The following is a 20,207-nucleotide window of genomic DNA, read 5'->3' as shown; positions in this document are numbered from 1 at the left end:
GATGGTCTACTAGCCACCAGAGCAGCAAAAATAGACCACCACCTCTCAAATCTGCAGACCACGACACTGAATTACAAAAAATTCAGGAAAGAACTGAAAACCACACTATTCAAGAAATTTGTCAAATGATCTAACCAAACGGTATCGACCATTCCGAGATCCCGATGCATACTATAGCTATCAACCTTGTAATCTCCCTGGGAATGCCCAGGCTAATTTCTTGTTGTAAACCGCCTAGAACTGAAAGGTATTGGCATGATAGAAGACATCAATGTAATGTAATCTATATATATAAAACCCCTAGCCGCGCATGCGCACTCAACTGCATGCTTCCGTAATCTCTGATCTGTGAGATGTAGGTCCATGGCCGTAGGAGTGCGCATGCGCGAGTCCCCAGCCTTACTGCTTCCCAGCCGCCAGCGTTGGACTCCCTGCTTTCCAGTTCGCCGTGTCGGCTCCTCTCATGAGCTGCACCAGCGTCGGAGAAGGCTTCCGATGCTGGCAGGGATCGAGAGGAGCCCTGCCACACTCGCCCAGAGCAGGCCAGACCGCCGGCTGGGCAGGGAAGCACCGAAAGAGACTCCAGCTGCGAGCTGCTCAGTGGGACCAGGCAGGCAGCCACGCGAGGGAGGGAAACAGAAAAAAAAGGGTACGTGCAGGGAGATGCTGGGCCTGCCTGCGGGAAACACGATAAGGGAAGGTGGGGGGGGCCCTTGGAGCAGGCTACACAGCGGGAGGGAAGGGGGAGGGGCCAAAAGGAGCAGGCCACATTGTGCTAAGAGTAGGGAAGGGGGGTGGAGGAAAATGCTGATACTGCTGCACAGGGACTTGGAGGGGAAGGGAAATACCTGGAGGAAAGACACAGGGAGAGGGACAGAAAGACAGAGAAAGGGGGCCAGGGAGAGAGAGACAGTGGGAGGGAGAGAGACAGAAAGACAGACATACATATATTCTAGCACCCATTTATGTAACGGGCTTAATGACTAGTGTAATATATTAAAATTACAGCATTTAAAATGTTCAACTGTTTTTTTGTTGTTTGTTTGGGGGTTTTTTTTGCATCTGTTATAACATAGCTATACTTAAAGGTCCAGATATGGCTATCAAGAATAGGAGAGGCAGTAATCGTGATAGAAGCCTATTACAAATGGAACATTAGATCTTTCATTTAAATTCTCTTGAGCCTCAAGGCCTCAATAATTCTATTGAATGGAAGGCATTTTTATGAACATAACAAATAACTCCTATAGAATGCGTTAAAGAATGAAAACTCTTGTATTCTTAATGACCTTCACTTGTTATATTGTTGACATCAAGCTGTTCAATTAGGACTTGAAAATATTTACAATAAATATATTGATGAAAAGCTTTAACAAGGATGTTTTTGCTGACTGGACAAGCAGAACTTTTGGTTTAATGCAAATAGTTGGTTTTAATGTCAGTCCTTTAGTAACATGCTGCAATTAGTCAGCCAGAATGATTGACAATCACATCTTCCAATGATTGATCACTACTGTTTGCCAGGTTTTGATTAGCTGTTTTGTCAAGATGCCATGAATAAAACTATAGCGCCATCTTCAGATCGGCTTTTCAAAGATGCAGCACAGCGTTGTCTTTTTAGGTGAGCTATTGGACTTTACTAACATTGTTTAATTACAACAATTTGCTCTTATAGAATAATACGCCATGTTTAAGAGATACATCGTGGCAGTTATAGTCCATGTCAGAATTACAGTGCATCATTCAGCCAAATACACAGCGTGTCAAATTCATTGGCCATAATAAAGGAATGCTGTATTTTTTTTTTATAACCAGTTGATTTGTTTAAGTGATAATGAATAGCCATCCAGAATGAACATCAAGGTTAAATTTGGAGGGACAGTTTTAAATGAAGTGATACTGAAAAAGTTCATGTATGTTCCAATAAAGATCGTAATACTTTTTACCATCTCTTGATCTGGGAGATCATAATAACAAATTTAATACTAAAGAGGGAATGAACTTTATCGGCTCAAAAACCTCCCACTTGAGCAGATTTCAGTATTCACAGCTGAACCATAAACATTAGTGCCGTGAAACTTAAAAATCAAAAACCACTATTTAGGCACAATTTTACTTTTACATAAGTCATATTTTGTGAGTCATTTAATAGATACTAACATGGGATCATAAATGTTAAAGATACAATTCAATATGACAATATAAACGCTATATACAAATTAAACAGTGCTCCATTCACTCTGTTGATGTTATTTTTTTTTATTTTCAACAGCTAATGTACATTATAAAGAAGCACTCCCCTGAAAAAGCTTTGATGTGAAAAGGTGCAGGCCACCATTGGGAAGAAGATAAGTGCTCTTTTAGTTGTTGAAAAGCTGCTTGGTATTGAAAAGAAAAAGTAAAACAATACTAAAAAAAATAAGATAATTTCATAAGTAGTTGCTTAAACAAGGTTTTTGACCCATGATAAGAATTTATGCCCTGATGTGTTGTATCAAACTTGAACAGAGATAAGTGGTTTTTGAATTTATGCCCTGATGTGTTGTATCAAACTTGAACAGAGATAAGTGGTTTTTGAATTTAAGTTTCACAGTACTAATGTTTATGGTTTTTGAGAACTAACAAAGTTACAAAAGTTATAAAGAGCTAAAGAACTCGTAAGTGCATTTTGCAATCCTGGACTGTTTCTGAGCCTCCCTCTTATTGGACTTGGCAGTCTCTGGTGCCTAATTTGGCTGTCTGGGAAGCCCGAGAGGCGGTTGGTCGCCCTCGGTGGCGGTGCACCTACTTGCTGCTATGGGGAGTCTACCTGGATTCCTTACCTCCTCGAGGTCGTAGCCTCCTTTTGAATCCTCTTGCTTAGCTTACTAATGTTCCCCGCGCTTGCTCCCATGATCAGTCATTGCCTGTCCTCTTCTTCTTTTTTTTTTTTTTTTGGGGGGGGGGGTTCCTCCTGACTCAGCCCAAGAGCCACAAGAGTACGGGCCTTTGCAATTTGGGAGACCTTTTGGTCGTCTTTTATATATTTCTGGAGGGGGTCTCCAAGGGGAAGATGTACTGGGGGGGGGGTTTGGTGGTTTGGGGGAGGTGGGAGGCTGGATTTGCTTTTTTGCCTGTTTCTGAAATTCTATATTGTTGGATGTTGATTCCTTTGATCTTGTTCTCTGTTCTTTTCACGTTCACAATAAAACAGATTTGAACTTAAAGAGCTAAAGAAAATTGATAATGCACAGTAGCTGTGAATACTGAAATGTGCTCAAGTGGGAGGTTTTTGAGCCTATGAAGTTCTTTCCCTCTTTAGGATGCTTCTTCCAGTCTTGTACTTGCAGAATACGGCGATCTGAGGCTTTTCCTCCCACACTATTGAGTTTCAAGTTTATTTAAAATTTCGGTGACAGGTCAAAAGTGCGCGACGACAAAGACGAGCCGACAACCCAGCACAGACAACTGAGCGCAAGGTGGAAGCGCGCCGAAGAAAAACAGTATTTTAAAGGGCTCCGACGGGGGGCGTGGGGGGGAACCCCCCCATTTTACTTAACAGAGATTGCGCCGGCGTTGGGGCGGGTTTGGGGGGTTGTAACCCCCCACATTATACAGAAAACTTCACTTTTTCCCTTTTGCGGTTATTTGCTTTTTTTTCTACAAGGGGATATGTTTAGAATGCCAAACATTTTGGCAATTTTATACTAAGCTCTAACATGTATTTTGCATTCAGAAAATTGCTAAAACCATATTTGATTTTTTGGGTTTTTTTTGTAACTGTTTATTTATTGAAAGTGAAGCACATCACAAAAAGAAGCAAAAGCTGTCAATCAGACCACAAGTCAACACCCCAGAATAATACAATAGAATACCAAAAGGCTATACAGCTTCACAAAGAGGAATAAAGAACCCCCCCAAAAAAATCCCAAGCCCCCCTTCACCCCTCCCCCCACCTCCTACCAAGGACCAGCAACAAAGTATCCCTGGGGACGATATTTGGCCTTGGAGGGGACTTTCTACAATGGGGGAGCATTATAGGGGGGAGGCTTCCGGGGGATGGGAGGGATTGCAGATCTATGGTAAAACCATATTTCTTTGATACATTTTCTAACCAGGGATTATAATTCACTGTGAATGTACAGTAACATTTTATTCTGTTAACTGTACAGAACTAAGACGTAGGTGCAATATACAAGTACTTTGTTATGTTATGTAAGGGTTTATACGCACACGTACTAATCAGTTAGCATCAGTACGTGGCATTGTGCTGATATAGATAACCAGGGAGAGTGTGGTGCAGTGGTTAAAGCTACAGCCTCAGCACCCTGCAGTTGTGGGTTCAAACCCACACTGCTCCTTGTGACCCTGGGCAAGTCACTTAATCCCCCCATTGCTCCAGGTATGTTATATAGATTGTGAGCCCACCGGGACAGACAGGAAAAAATGTTTGAGTACCTGAACAAATTCATATAAACCATTCCAAGCTCCCCATAGCCCCAGTGCTAAAGAAAATAAAATACATTTTTTAGTGCATGGGAAGAGCACAAAGATGCCAAAATTACTGCGGGTTGTCTGAGAATTCTTCCTTGGTAAGACATTTCCAGCTGCAGGAAGTATGCTTTAGTGCTTACTTCAACTTAGTAAAAGGACGCCATAGATACCTCTATATAAAATACACTGATGTGTGTCAAATTAGTATAAAACTTGTACTGAAAACCTTGTACTTTAAAGATAACTATGGCAAGTTGTAACTGGTAAACTGTATATCTAATATAATAAAGCCCTAAGCGCGCATGCGCACTCCCACCTGCGTGCTCTCGTTTTCCGTGAGCTGTAGGGACCCACAGGTAGGAGGGCGCATGCGCATGGTGGCGTGGAGCCTGTAGGCCACGGCGGCTTGCACAATCACTGCCCAGGAGGATGCTCCCCCACCCAATCACTGCTTGCTTCCTGCTCCTCAGCAACACCACACGACACCTCTTCACGCCCGCACGTCTGAGACACACCAACCAAATACCGCACCCTCCGGCCACGGCCGCACACTGCCGACTGTCTTGCCTCACTCCACCACTGCTACATTCACCGCCGCTGCCCTGTGCGCCGATGCTGACGGCCACAGCAGGTAAAACCAAAGCTACAGTGGAGGAACCCGAGCCTCTTGATCTCTCTGGCGCGCCCCCTAACCCGACGCCCGCAGCAGGAAAGAGTGTTTCCCCTACCCCCTTTCCCTTTCTGCGGTCTGGCCGGCTCCCTTATTCCCTTCCCCCCTTCCCTTCCTGTGGTCCCGACAAACCTGCCGATTCCAGCAGCGTCTGCAGCACTCTACACACGCTGCTTCGGGGCCTTCTACTGCCCAGCAAATCAGGGCAGTAGAAGGCCCCGAAGCAGCGTGTGTAGAGTGCTCCAGACGCTGCTGGAATCGGAAGGTTTTCAGGACACGCAGCCCTTGCCGGACCCAAAGCGAGCTCTGGGGGGCGCTCTCTGATGCCCTGTGGCCTTTAGCCTCAACAGTAAGCGAATCATTTTCAAAACTTGAGATAGTAACCTGAGAGAGACATGGGCTAAGACCAATAGTTCTTGAATGGGGGAGATTTGGGCTACATGTGGGAGAGACATACCTTCTCCTGTCCTTTTCAGTGCTTCGAGAAACTCTTTGTTCTCTAGGAGGGGAGTTTGTGGCCTTGGCACTCTCTCTCTTCAAAGCAACTTCTGTAACTTTACTTACTGTTTTTAACACTCTGTCAAAATCCTTGGCTCTGATAGGAGTTCGCCAGCGTTTTGATCTCCTCTCTGGATTTCCACTGATTTTATCTGAGACATTAGAAGAACCACTTAATGTCCACTGGGGCGTTTGGCTATCATTTGTAGCTATGATGTCTGTAAGATTTGAGGCAGACTTTCGTTTGAAGGAGCTCTTCCTTAGAAAGTTTAAATTGTCTGTGCTTTTGCTTCTCCTGTAAACGATTCGGTTATTCTCTAAGTCTTTTACTACAATTTCACAGATCTTTTGTTCCGGACTGATGGGCACTAAGAGTCTCGAGCTATTTGGGTGCGCCTGATTTTTATCTGCATCTAACAAACAGTTGCGACCCACACGGGAGAGAGGGGGGGGCGGTAAGGGACTAAGGGAGCTGGCCAGACCGCGGGAAGGGAAATGGGGGTAGGGGAAATAATGCTGCTGCACAGGGAAATGGTGTGGGGGGAGGGAAATGGAGGGGGAGGGAATGCTGCTGTGGCTGCTGCACAGGGAAGTGGTGGGAGAGAAATGCTGCTGCATAGGAGGCAGGGAGAGAGACAGATAGATAGAAAGAAAAGAAGAAAGACACAGGGGCAGGGAGAGACATAGAAAGACAGACAGACAAAGGGGGCCAGGGAGAGAGAGAGAGACAAGACAGCGTGAGGGAGAGAGAGACAGAAATAAAGACATACAGACATATATTCTAGCACCCGTTAATGTAACGGGCTAAAATACTAGTTATGTATATTGATATTAGACCCCCTAGTATGTGTCAGGTTATGATAAAAACTTATATTGTAAACTTGTACTGAAATTATGTATGTTTAATCTGTAACCCGTTCTAAGGTCTTTGGGGGGCAACGGGATAGAAAATGAATTAAATAATTAAAATACTGAAAAAAAATAGCACTCTCCTCAACATTTAAAAAAAATGTTAACTGCTTATTATTATTAGTTAGCTTGCCCACAGATAAGAAAAAATGATCTGATATATATAGTTGCCTTCATCGGAACAGCATTAAATTATTTATAATAACATATGAGCTAAGATGCCAGCTGACAACTTATAAGACCAACATTTAGTAGAAATATTCCCTGAAAGTTTCGCCACCTGGTATCCAAAGTCCGCTTTGAGTTACAAAATTCGAAGACTGTGAAATTGCAGCAGAGAAAAAGGATTGCAGAGATTTGAATTAAAAATATTCCCACTTTTTATGGATAGACGAAAGTCAACATCAGGTTTCCAGACCTTCCCTGTATTTATGATTTTTTGCTTTCATGATAGTTTTATGCGCTTTTGTGATTTTAATTATGTTCTGGTGTTATATGCAAAGATTTACTGTTGAAACCTGCCTTGCATTCATTCACCAGCTCAGCAGAACATACTGTAAGTGCCATATTAACTTAAATTATGCTTGGTTCTTCAAAGGCTTCTTTAATAAACTTATATAAATTAGGAAGAGTTTTAGAACAGGAGAGGACTGATTTGAAAATGTTGAAATCTTCATTTATTGCAGGTAAATCTATAAAATAATATGTTAAACAGTGTTGTACTTGCATTCGTTGAAGGTGAGTTTCAGACTTTCACTTGATTGCCATCTCACATCAGATGGGCAAAAGTACAAACACCTTTCAATTGCCAATGAGTCCAACCAACTAGAAAATTACTAATTTTATCAGTGGATTATAGGAAAGAGGCATTTTCTGGGATTCTTGCCATGTAGTTTCAATCCAAGTCAAAAAGCAATTTATTACCTGACCAGTAACTCGTCCTATCCTTGCCTCTTGATTGCTCAAAGATTTGTGTGTAGCAGAGAGGAAATGTAAGAGATAAGGACAGCTAATGTGCGCTTTAATAAAAGCCATATAGAGTTCACATCTGCTACTGAATCACTGATTTAAACAGATAGGCAAAGTGATACTCTTTTAAAATTAAAGAATTTCACCCCCACCTAGCTCCTTTCTAAATATCAGTTCTTCAGTTGATATGACATGGTTTAATCAATGATCTGAAACAATGTCAAAAAACATAGCACAAAACAAGCCATTGTGATGTAGAAGGGGGGCTATAATTTTTAGTAGACTGGCCACAAAGACATCCCAGCAGAGCAGTGGCTCACCTCAGAGGGCACTGCAATGAACTTAGAAACATAGAATATGACGGCAGAAAAGGGCCATTGGCCCAACATGTCTGCCCACTCGAAGAACCCTCCCCCCTAAGCACTTCCTTGAAGTGAACCCACATGTTTATCCCATTTCTTCTTAAAATCGAGCACGTCGCTGGCCTCAACTACATGAAGTGGAAGATCATTCCAACGATCAACCACCCTTTCGGTGAAGAAATACTTCCTAATGTCACCGTGAAATCTCCCACCCCTTATTTTTAACAGATGCCCTCTTGTTGCCTTAGGTCCTGTAAGGAAAAAGATATCTTCTTCCAGCTCGATATGGCCAGTAACATATTTGAACGTCTCTATCATGTCTCCCCTCTCTCTGCGTTCCTCGAGAGAGTATAGCTGCAACTTACCTAGACGGTCTTCATATGGGAGATCCTTGAGTCCTGAGACCATCCTAGTGGCCATTCGCTGAACCGACTCCATTCTCAGCACATCCTTTTGATAATGTGGCCTCCAAAATTTAACACAATATTCCAGATGAGGTCTCACCATGGACCTGTACAGTGGCTTTATAACTTCAGGCTTTCGGCTGACAAAACTTCTTCAGATGCAACCCAGCATTTGTCTAGCCTTGGATGAAGCTTTCTCCACCTGATTGGCAGTCTTCATATCTTCACTAATGATTACTCCTAGGTCCCGTTCTGCTACAGTTCTTGTTAAGGTCTCACCATTCAGGGTGTAAGTCCTGCATGGGTTTCCACTGCCAAGGTGCATAACCTTATACTTTTTGGCATTAAAACTCAGTTGCCAAGTTGTGGACCATTCTTCCAGTAAAAGTAGGTCCTGTGTCATAGTGTCGGGCATGGTGCCCTTGCCCACTACGTTGTACAGTTTAGCGTTATCGGCAAATAATGCAATTTTACCTCAAAGTCCCTTAGGCAGGTCCAGTACAAAGATATTAAATAGGACTGGACTCAAGACTGAGCCCTGCAGCACTCCGCTGATCACTTCCGACATTTCGGAGGGAGTACCATTTACCATCACCCTTTGAAGTCTGCCACTGAGCCAGTCTTTAACCCATGCAGTCAATGTTTCTTCTAGTCCCAACGAACTCATCTTGTTCAGTAACCTACGGTTTGAGACACTATCAAAAGCCTTACTAAAGTCCAAATACACGACGTCCAGGGACTCTCCCATATCAAGCTTTTTTGTTACCCAGTCAAAGAAGCTGATCAGATTGGACTGGTAGGACCTTCCCTTTGTAAATCCATGCTGGTGGGGATCCCTCAGTCTCTCGTTGTTCAGGATCGTATCTAATTTGTGTTTAATCAACTTTTCCATAATCTTGCACACTATGTGAAACTTATCGGTCTGTAATTTGCGGTCTCCGACCTGCATCCCTTTTTGTGGAGCGGAATGACATTAGCTGTTTTCCAGTCCAATGGGACTTTTCCCGTACTTAGGGAAAGATTGAAGAGCACAGCTAACGGCTCCGCCAGGACATCTCTCGATTCCCTAAGCACTCAGGGGTGCAGTTTATCCGGTCCTATGGCTTTGTTCACTTTGAGCCTTGTCAATTCTTGGTATACGCTGCTGGTGGTAAATTCAAAATTCCGGAACGGGTCTTCTGAACTCTCCCTTGTCTGCAGCTGTGCCTCACAGGTAAAGACTGAGCAGAAGTATTCATTTAGTAGTTCGGCTTTATCGGAGTCTGATTCTACATAGTTACCGTCGGGTTTCCTCATGCACACTATCCCGTCTGTGTTCCTTTTTCTGTTGCTAACATATCTGAAAAAGGATTTATCCCCCTTTTTAATATTCTTAACTAAATTTTCTTCCATCCGAAGTTCGGCATCTCTGACTGCTGTTTTAACAGTTCTAGACTTCACCAGATAGGCTTTTTTAGCTTCTAGTCGCTGTGATTGCTTGTAGGATACAAATGCTTTTTTCTTTTGTTTAACGAGTTCCGAGATCTCCACGGAGAACCACTGGGGTTTCTTATTTCTCCGTTGTTTATTCTTATATAATTATTTTTATATAGAGGTTGGTTGCTTCCTGTAGGGTAGATTTCAGAGCCGACCACAGTACCGCCACACTATCTGTTGTGTCCTGGTTTTGCAGTGCCTCATAGACAAAATCTCCCATGCTCTTGAATTTTGTGCCCTTAAAGTTAAGGACCTTTGTGGATGTGTTTGACCTAGTGAAATCCTTCCTGAGGAGAAACCACACCATGTTGTGGTCATATAAAAGATCCCCCTTGGATTGTGTGGTGAGCCCTCCACAATCCACCCAAACCTACTGGATCCAACTGTACATCACAATAGACCTTATTAAATTACATGAGAATTTATGGATCACCAATATGCCCCAGAAGGAGTTCAATACAATTTACAATTTAGAAGAGCTTGGCCATGTTCAGGATTTACATTAGTTCATTAGAGTTCATGACATAGATTTCTTGGTTTGTGTTTGTGTTGGCATATAATTATGGTATATGGTTTGGTAGATAAGACTGGCCATATCTGGTGCTTATAATCTTGACATTATGGGTTCTGGTATGAGTGTCACTTTCCTGGTTTGTGGGGGCGATAGGTATGTAGAGAGCTTGATCATATATGAAGATGGGGGAGGTGGTTTTTCTCTTGTTTGTTCTCTGTTAGTCATAGCCTGTTGTTTGGAGTGGAGGGAGTAAGATATTTTCCAAATAGTTAGGTTTTGTTAGGTTTTGTTAGGAGGGGGTGTTCCTTAATTGTGCTGGTAAAAGATTCTACCATTTTGCTGCCAGGTATGGAAATGTTGTAGACTAAATTGTTTTCATACCTTTCCCGTCACATTTAGTGTAAACTCTGGAGGATACTTCTCTGCAGCCATTCTGCTATCGATTGGTGTACCTCAGGGCTCTGTCCTGGGACCTCTTCTTTTCTCCATCTATCCTTCTTCCCTTGGTGCTCTAATCCCACGGCTTCCAGTATCACCTCTATGCTGACCTTTGTAGCTGCTCCTCTAAGTGTCTTTTTTACCATTCTCCTAATGTTATCATAGTCTCCTTTTTCAAAGTTAAATGCTATTGTATTGGTTTGCTTGTTTCAGGGATTATACTAAATCTGATCATGTTACGATCACTGTTTTCAAGTGACCCCCAGCACCATTACTTCTTGCACCAAGTCATTTACTTTACCAAGAAGTAGGTCTAGAATTGCTTCGTCAAATGTCAGTCCCTGAACCAGCTGCTTCATAAAGCAGTCCTTGATTTCGCCAAGGAATTTTATCTCCCTAGCATACTCTAACATAGTAACATAGTAGATGACGGCAGTTAAAGACCCGAATGGTCCATCCAGTCTGCCCAACCTGATTCAATTTAAATTTTTTAATTTTTTCTTCTTAGCTATTTCTGGGCAAGAATCCAAAGCTTTATCCTGTACTGTGCTTGGGTTCCAACCCTGATGTTACATTTACCCAGTCAATATTGGGATAGTTGAATTCACCCATTATTACTGTGTTACCCAGTTTGTTAGCCTCCATAATTTCTGATAACCTTTCAGTATCTGTCATTTCATCCTGGTCAGGTGAATGATAGTACAATCCTATCACTATCCTTTTCCCGTTTACACGTGGGATTTCTACCCATACGGATTCCAAGGTGTGTTTCAGCTCCTGTACAATTTTCAGTCCATTTGATTCAAGACCTTCCTTAACTTATAGCGCTATGCCTCCACCAATTCAATCTACCCTATCACTGCGATATGTCATTTTGGTAGGCTAAGTTTGAGGCAGTGAACTTTGACCTGGATATTCAATATCCAGGATCACCATGGACTACGGAAAGTAGTCAGGCTGTTCCCACATTCTGAATATTGAGGCCTAAGTTTTCGTGGAGGGTTATGTGACTTGTCCAAAAGCATAGCTCCTTGTACCACCATTTTCCTCTCAAAACACATGGACAACCATGATGTACTCACCACAGCTCACTACTACTCTAACACTTGACTGATATATGCTGCCTTCCATCTCATACATGTAACGGAGATGTAAAGGAGGTGGCTGATAACCCCCACTGTGGCACCACACGCTGAGGCAGAGGAGTGCAATAGGAACTACCACACCAGGGTATCTAAGTAAAAGTACAATAAAACAAAAACTATTTAATATGGATACTTACACTGTAGTTTATCTGCTGTAACTCTAATTTGGTTTCAGAGAGGCTAGTAACACAAACTGTAGGTGACATTTGCAATTATAATGAATAAATGACACCCTGGGATTTGGATTATAGAACAGTTCTTTATTTTATTACTCCTTTAAATAGAAAAACAGTAGGAAGGCAGGAATATCGGAGGAGGGGGTGCTTTGGAGTAAAGAAGATAATATGTTTGCTTGATTAGCAATTTGCTTTGAAATCTTTCCTCATGAACTTATCTCTGTAAGATAAGCAGACTATGGGGTAGGTGAGTAAGGGGATCCTGATGAAATTGCTTTCTTAGTGTTACAAAATTCAAACACATCACAGACAGCCTTCTTAATAAGGTACGAAAATTCATAATTGCTTGCAGTAATACTTTCAAGATACAATGAACATTAATACAATCTCTCATTAATCCGTCTCTCACTCCAATGCTCCAGCAATAAATTGGCTTCTCATTTAAATTGGAACAATAGGGCATCAGAGTTCAATTATATATGTACCTATTGCATATGTACCTCTTAGAAGAGCCAAACCTAGCTTCTTGTCCAGAAAAATTGCTGAACTACTAGCAGGATGACCATCCAACCATATTCAGGACTGTAAATTTATTCAAAGCAATGAGTACTGCCCAAATCCTGCCTTAGTGTTCTCACTAGCCACAGCATCTATTCTGTAGTCTCTTTAAGACAGCAACTTTCAAAATCAACCTCAATGTCATTTGGTTTTGTGGCCTAATGGGTCTACAAAAAATTATGTGGCAGTGTCTGGATTGCAAAATTAGGCCCTCTCAGCATCTTCAGCCACTATCAAATCTCATCCTGGAGGCAGGTCAGATCACCATGGATCTCAGAGTTCTCCTGGGGATTTCCATAAAGCACCAAACAACGGTGGTGGAGACAGTCAGGATGGCAATGAGTACTTATAAATGTCTTTATTGCAGTAACAAATGGGTGACGCTATAATATAGCAGACAAAAGACTCAACACGATTCATGTTTTGGCCTATAAGGCCTGTATGTTTGTTCAGACAAGAAAATTTTAGTGTCTAGAAACATGAACAAAATGGTGAAACGCGATGAATCAAAATGACAGCACAAATGCGCTTGACGCTAGTAGTGCATGCTAACAGTCAAACACGTTTATGCTGTCATTTTGATTCATCGCATTTCAACATGTTGTTCATGTTTCTAAACACTAAAATTTTCTAGTCTGAATAAACATAGCTTTGTGCAACAAGCATAACAATTGGACTCCTGATGCAGGCCTTATAGGCCGAAACACAAATCGTGTCCCGTCTTTTGTTTGCTATATTATAGTGTCATCCATTAGTTACTGCAATAAAGACATTTATAAGTACTATACTCATTGCCATCCTGACTGCTTGTCTCCACCACTATTGTTTGGTGTTGGATTTGGTTTGCAGAGGTTTTTTGGTCTTCTGTTTTGGTGTCCTGATTTCCATATAGCAGCAGGCCAACACCATGCTGGGACCAAAAGCCCAACATGGGATACAGCATAGCAAAAAGCTGTGTGAATGCCAGCTCTTGGGTTGGTAAGGCTCCCCTCACTGTTTTCATTTTGAAAAAAAAAAAAGTAAAAAGCATTTTGGGAATTTCGAGAGTGTGATATTAGGAAGTAGAGTGAGATTGCAGTATTGATTATCAGTAGATCATTGAAACCCTTTAGCCTGTCTCATGACCCACTATTAATCTCCAACCTATCATGCTGCATTTTGCTTCTGTTTCATATCTAAAATGGCACAACCAAAGAGTCGTGAGGACAATATGTCAATAATTCAGCCATGAGTCTTCAAGTCCTTGCAGTGCTACTATCAATAAAGTGAACTTTGAACTGCACACCCGTGGCTGAATTATTGACATCTCCTCCTCATGACTCCATTATTGTGCCTTGATTGTCTCATCGTTGTGGCCTCCTTTGGCTTCCTCTTTGTTGTCATATCTATAATGTTCATTACAAAAAGCCTCTCACTGAAAGTATTATCCTTTTGGTGCACCTGATTATCACCAATGACAATTGAATAGGACTAGAAATAGAATATTTTCTGTGACTGAAGCGAAATAAGTTGCCTTCAGAGCTGAAAAAACAAACTTGTCTTCTTTTAACTGACAGCTTCAACAGTTTTTCTTATGTGAGGCTTTCGCTCAGATCTGAGGCTCTTAAGTTCGCTCAGTGAATTTATACTGGACTGGTTTGCCCTGGCATTCTGAAACACTTTTGGTACTTGTGTATTCTTCGATTGTGTTTTTGATTGATTGTTTTATTTATTGTGTATGCTTTTTTTTGTTCTTTTGTCTTGGACAAAGGCATATTATATCTAATAAACTAACTAGAGGTGCTCACATGTTAAATTTGCTTTCTAACAAGACGATCATGCACTTTATAAATTACTCTGTACCTTGCTCCAATTCCCAGTTGTCCAGGTAGCACAAGGACGCAGATGACATCTTTGAGCAGGATCAAGCTTTTTAATGTGTTGACAATCAGATTCAGTCGTAGTGCTGCATTGCACGTGTCTCCAAACGGCCCCCAGACCACAGGTGGTAGAACACTGCATTAGAGAGGTAGTGAAAAGTTTTAGAATTCATTTTAAAAAACAGTTTCTCATGGGGGGAGGGGTGTCAACCTTCTTTTTTAAAAATAGCTCCCAATCTGAAGCTTTTACAGTTGAGATAAATACAGCTGTCAGTAAATTCTCAAAAGCTAGAGCTTTATGCTCAAATGGATTCCTGTGGAGATGGACTGATGAAACTTTGATGGCTTATGATGAGAAATCATGATTCCCTGTCAAGTTGAATTATGATGCTACATCCATTTTGTGATTTAAAAATAAACATCTAGGAACCCCTAACAATATGTGATGGATGCAATCTTTACAATGCAGAAATTCATAATGCATAAGGACATTCTTATTAGCAGTAGAATGCCCTTAGCTATAGAAGTGTTTAAAAACATCTGTTGGTACAAACAGTTATGAGCAGGATTTTCAACTGGACTTAGCCTCTTAACTATGGTTTTGTAGCTGAATTCTTCAAGGAGAAATTTCCCCTTAACGGTCCCCACAGTGGCCAAATTTAGCCATTAAAAAGTGCTCAGATCTAAAGGCAGTTCTGTGAATTGTATTGAGTAGTGGGGCAATTTCATAACAGGGTACCTAAAACATTTCGTAAAACCAAAATGCAAGTACTTAAGGAAGTATGAGATGAATTCTATAGACACAAAGTTACTTCCTATCAAATTTTGTAACAAGCTTAGCCGTGCCTCAGAGACCGAGTCATCCAGCAAAATAATAATTATTATTTATTGCTTGTCATCGGTCAGAGTCTCATTCATTGGCATCAGGCGTATGCTTGCTGCATCTAATTTTTTAATTCTTTTTTTAAATTCTTTAAATTCTTTTTCGTTGTTTGAATTCTTTTTGTCTATTTTTTTAAAGTTTTATAATTATTTATGTTTTTATCTTTAAGAAATGAATAAATAGCATACAGTTTAATAAGATAGTGCCTGTATTTAAAAAGCACTTATCTGGTAGAAGCACTGTTAAATCCCAACGGGGCCACCGTTTCACCCGATGTGGCTTCGTCAGGGGAAAGGTCAACAGTGCCTAAAACACAGAAAGTAAATTCAAAAACTCTTGAAAACCTTAAAAAGTTAAATAGAATGCATAAATTTTTAAAACTCTTAAACTCAAAATTCACTTAGCAACTTACGGAACACAGTTATTCTAGCTTCTCATTCTGTTTTGCGCTTTGCAAATGGCGGCGAACCGCGGGAACGCCGAGATTTTTAAACTTTAAAGAACCTACCAGGGAATACGTTCTTTACATCGAAAACGTGAAGAACGTGATGAACAAACAACTTTAGAGAGAACCATGTGATACATCAAGTTGTTTGTTCATCACGTTCTTCACGTTTTCGACGTAAAGTACGTATTCCCTGGTAGGTTCTTTAAAGTTTAAAAATCTCGGCGTTCCCGCGGTTCGCCGCCATTTGCAAAGCGCAAAACAGAATGAGAAGCTAGAATAACTGTGTTCCGTAAGTTGCTAAGTGAATTTTGAGTTTAAAAATTTATGCATTCTATTTAACTTTTTAAGGTTTTCAAGAGTTTTTGAATTTACTTTCTGTGTTTTAGGCACTGTCGACCTTTCCCCTGACGAAGCCACATCGGGTGAAACGGTGGCCCCGTTGGGATTTAACAGTGCTTCTACCAGATAAGTGCTTTTTAAATACAGGCACTATCTTATTAAACTGTATGCTATTTATTCATTTCTTAAAGATAAAAACATAAATAATTATAAAACTTTAAAAAAATAGACAAAAAGATTTCAAACAACGAAAAAGAATTAAAAGAATTAAAAAGAATTTAAAAAAAGAATTAAAAAATTAGATGCAGCAAGCATAAGCCTGATGCCAATGAATGAGACTCTGACCAATGACAAGCAATAAATAATAATTATTATTTTGGTGGATGACTCGGTCTCTGAGGCACGGCTAAGCTTGTTACAAAATTTGATAGGAAGTAACTTTGTGTCTATAGAACTCTACCTAAAACATTTCCCCAAAATGCATCTGTGCTATAGAATAGGCTCTTATAATTACCCTTCTCCCCCAGTAGCACACAAATTGTCTTTCACAAATTATACTTTAAAGAAAGTATAAATGTGTGTACGTACTCCCACCCATAACTAAGTTTAAAAAATGTATATTCTACCAATTTAATCATTTTTTGCTGATTACAGTTAATTCATCAACAATATATAAAACTAATTCAATATACAATGCAAAATATATTTAAATAATCCTATTTTTACTAAAAAATATACATTGGCTATTATTCATTTCCATCTGACTCCTTCAATCATGTCTGTTGACAAACAACACCATTATCTTTCAACATTGTATGGTGAATTTTAGAAAGGATGGACAAATTGGAATTAGACCTCTTTTAAACATTGTCCAAAAAAAATTGGAACCCCTCATAGTTTCAAAATATTGTGTACAGTTCTTGGACAACATCTTTTAGAGGAAAGGCTGAAGCAGCTGGAGATCTTCAACTTGAAGAAGAGATGGCTCAGGGAAGAGATGATAGAGATTTATAAAATACTGAGTGGAGTAGAATGGGTAGATCTGACTCACTTGTTTACGAGTACTCTTTCTAAAAATAATAGGACTAGAGGGCATGCAATGAAGCTACTAAGTAGTAAATTTATAATAAACTGTAAAAATATTTATTCACTGCACATGTAAGTAAACTCTGGAATTACTAGCCAGAGAATGTGGTGAAAGTTGTTAGCTTAGTAGGGTTTAAAAAATGTTTCGATAATTTTCTAAAATAAAAGTCTATAAGTCATTATTATGATAGACTTGGAAAAATCCACTTATTTCTAGGATAATCTAATCTAATCTAATCTAAACCTTAAGTTTATATACCGCATCATCTCCATGAGAATGGAGCTCGACACGGTTTACAAGAACTTAAAATAGTGGGTAGAGAAGAAGAAAAAGGATTACATGAACTTATGTGTAGAAGGGGGGAGAGAAATCTGTTTTACTTTTTGGGGAACTTGACAGGTACTTGTGGCCTAGACTTGATGGGCCTTCTGTCTGTCCCAGCATAGCAATTTTTATGTTCTTTGCAATTGTTCAAAAATTTACACTCCTCTTTTACAAAAACACAGAAGAGGCTTTTAGCAGTGGCCGGTGTGCTGAATGCTCTGGGTTGCTCCAATGCTCATAGTTACTCTCTGACCGTCAGAGCAGCGCAGAGCATCCAGAAATTTTAGTGCTCCTCATTTGCTTTTCTCCATTACATACTTCTCTGTGCAACATTGAGGTTTTCTCCTGGTTGCCTTTTCTCTCGTGTTTTCTGATGTTGGTGACTGCTTTTCTTGAAGTACCTCTACTGCTTCCTAAGAAGATTCTATTCAGCACCTTAACACTGCAGGCACATTGTCTCTTGTTGTTTAGTTATGTCACTCTCAAATCTTCGGTATCTCCTTACTTTCAGTTGATGCCACTGGCTCAGGAGTAATTTATTCTAGTTTGGGGGGGTAACACATGGCTAAGCCCAGGTTACCCATATTCCCTCTTCTATAATAAAGTAAGAGGGTACAGGAGTTCAATGATGTGGGTTTGTTACTTTGGTTTTCTTGTTCATCTTCTTAGGTACTCGTGTTTCATATGGCACTTATATTAGGGGCTACATATATCAAGGCTTGTTTCTCCTTATTTCCAAGTTTCTTTCCTTCTAGACATATGTTTTCAGGGGTTCAGATCCCATTTTTTAGTAGTGTTCTATCCTTACTAAGCTCCTCATTTTTCAGAACATGAGGAGATTAAAAAAAAACAAACACTTGACCGACTTCTTGGTTTTTACAAGGAGATTAAATAAATCTGTTCACACTTTCCTTGTTAAATCTTTAAGGGGTTTTCATGCTTACTGGCATATTGCTTCAGTAATATGTTTCCTCTTTCTGTTTTCTACTGATTTTCCTGTTTTAAGGCCTATTACATTCCTTGACTGACATTACTTGATTGTAAGCCTTCGTGAGATATAATAAAAATATTTTTATCAAGAGGTTGTTTTCTCCACAGTAAGCCAATATGTTGTTCTAATTTTATACTCCATAGCATCGGCTTTTCTTTCCTTCTAGGATAGTTCCTCCTTTTTATCCTCTAAAGCTATTCTTTTTGAGAAAATCATGCTTTTGTTTGATTACGAAATTCCTTTCCCTTTTCATTTGTATTTACTCAGGGACATGATTGGTTTCAACTGTTCATTTGGTCTGCTGCTCCATATTGGTGCATTAGACAGTGGTCCTTCCTTATTTTGTTCTTGAATCATTATGGTTTTCATTGCTTATGTTTAGATTCACCTACCTCTAGGAGGTCGTTTATTATATTTTCAACCTCCTTGCATATAGTTGTTTTTATTTTTCAGAATCCTCCTTTTACTTTTAGTAGAGCATGGGGTTCCTCTATTTATTTTTCTCCTTTATGTTCTTTCCCTTGCTTCTGCACTCTCGTATCAGACTAGGTTTTTGCGAGGCAACTCAAAATTTTCGGAGTTTCTTGGAACCCAACTCTCCCTCCATCCCTTTTATTAAAGCTAGGGAGTCCCTAGCTGCCTGCTTGTCCTACGATAAAGCACAGCTACTTACCATAACAGGTGTTATCCAGAGACAGCAGGAAGATATTTTCACATCCCACCAACCTCCTCTAGTTGGCTTCTTCACTTGGGCACAGAACTGATGACCTCACGAGCTGGCGTTGGGTGAGAAGGCACTCGTGCATGTGTGGCGCGGGCAGTCTTAAAGCTTGCAAAAGCTTAAAGTGATACTTTTCACTGTTCATACTGGGGCTCTGTGGATGATGTCACCCACATGTGAGAATATCTGCCTACTGTCTCCAGATAACACCTGTTGCGGTAAGTCACTGTGCTGTCAGATCTAGCCTGCAAAAATAGGTCTATGTTGGACTTTATTACAGAATCCATCCAACAAGGAGGATTTCTGAGCTTTTGAATCATTTACTCCTGAATCTGGACTTTACATATGTTGGAGTTGTTGAAAGAAACTGTTGGTGTTCAAGTGTACACTTCCCCCTCCGTATTCACGGAGATAGGGAATCAGCATGGCCGTGAATACAGAAAACCGTGAATAACTTTAAGTATGTTATTCATGGTTTTTCTGTAAAAAGCCCAAAACAAGATACAAAACCGCGAATAACCTTACCTGTTCCTATGAAGAAAGTGCTGTGATTTTCTCTGTACAACACTGAGAGGATTGATTCTCTCTGTGCATTGCTGGGAGGATCAATTTTCTCTGTGATTCGCTGGGAGCAGCGACTTCCTGTGATGTAAATTTGGGGGTAGAGCACATAAAACTATGCACCACCTATCTTAACTAAACGCAATTCTATAAAAAACCCACAAATAACCGAAACCACGGACAACGAAACAACAAATACAGAGGGGGAAGTGTACTGCCTCTTCTGAGTTCCTAAAGAAGAAGTAAAGGTTTGAGTTATTCAGCAACCTTCTGGTGTGGTCGACCATTATAGAGAAAGAGATTGAAAGTCTGGCGCATGCTTGCTCTGGAGTTCAGCTGTGAAGACTGGCTCCTGCTTTGGGTCCTCAATACTCACACTAATAGGACTTTATGTGTCCCCTG

The 20,207-nt window shown here is 40.5% G+C and overlaps 1 protein-coding gene across 3 annotated transcripts in view; it reads right to left on the bottom strand.

Annotated features, from left to right (window-relative positions):
* The window catches only part of ADAMTS12 (ADAM metallopeptidase with thrombospondin type 1 motif 12), a 521,425-nt gene that overhangs the window by 88,552 nt on the left and 412,666 nt on the right, over window positions 1-20,207 (bottom strand). For all 3 annotated transcript variants that reach the window (XM_033933191.1, XM_033933202.1, XM_033933212.1), the window contains one exon: window positions 14,435-14,587. In XM_033933191.1, the coding sequence (XP_033789082.1) occupies window positions 14,435-14,587 (153 nt within the window). The remainder of the gene's footprint in view (window positions 1-14,434; window positions 14,588-20,207) is intronic.

The sequence above is a fragment of the Geotrypetes seraphini genome, chromosome 1 (assembly GCF_902459505.1).
Source record: "Geotrypetes seraphini chromosome 1, aGeoSer1.1, whole genome shotgun sequence".
Classification (NCBI taxonomy): domain Eukaryota; kingdom Metazoa; phylum Chordata; class Amphibia; order Gymnophiona; family Dermophiidae; genus Geotrypetes; species Geotrypetes seraphini.
The sequence above is the reverse complement of the archived record's forward strand: the minus strand, read 5'-3'. Positions and strand labels throughout refer to the sequence as shown.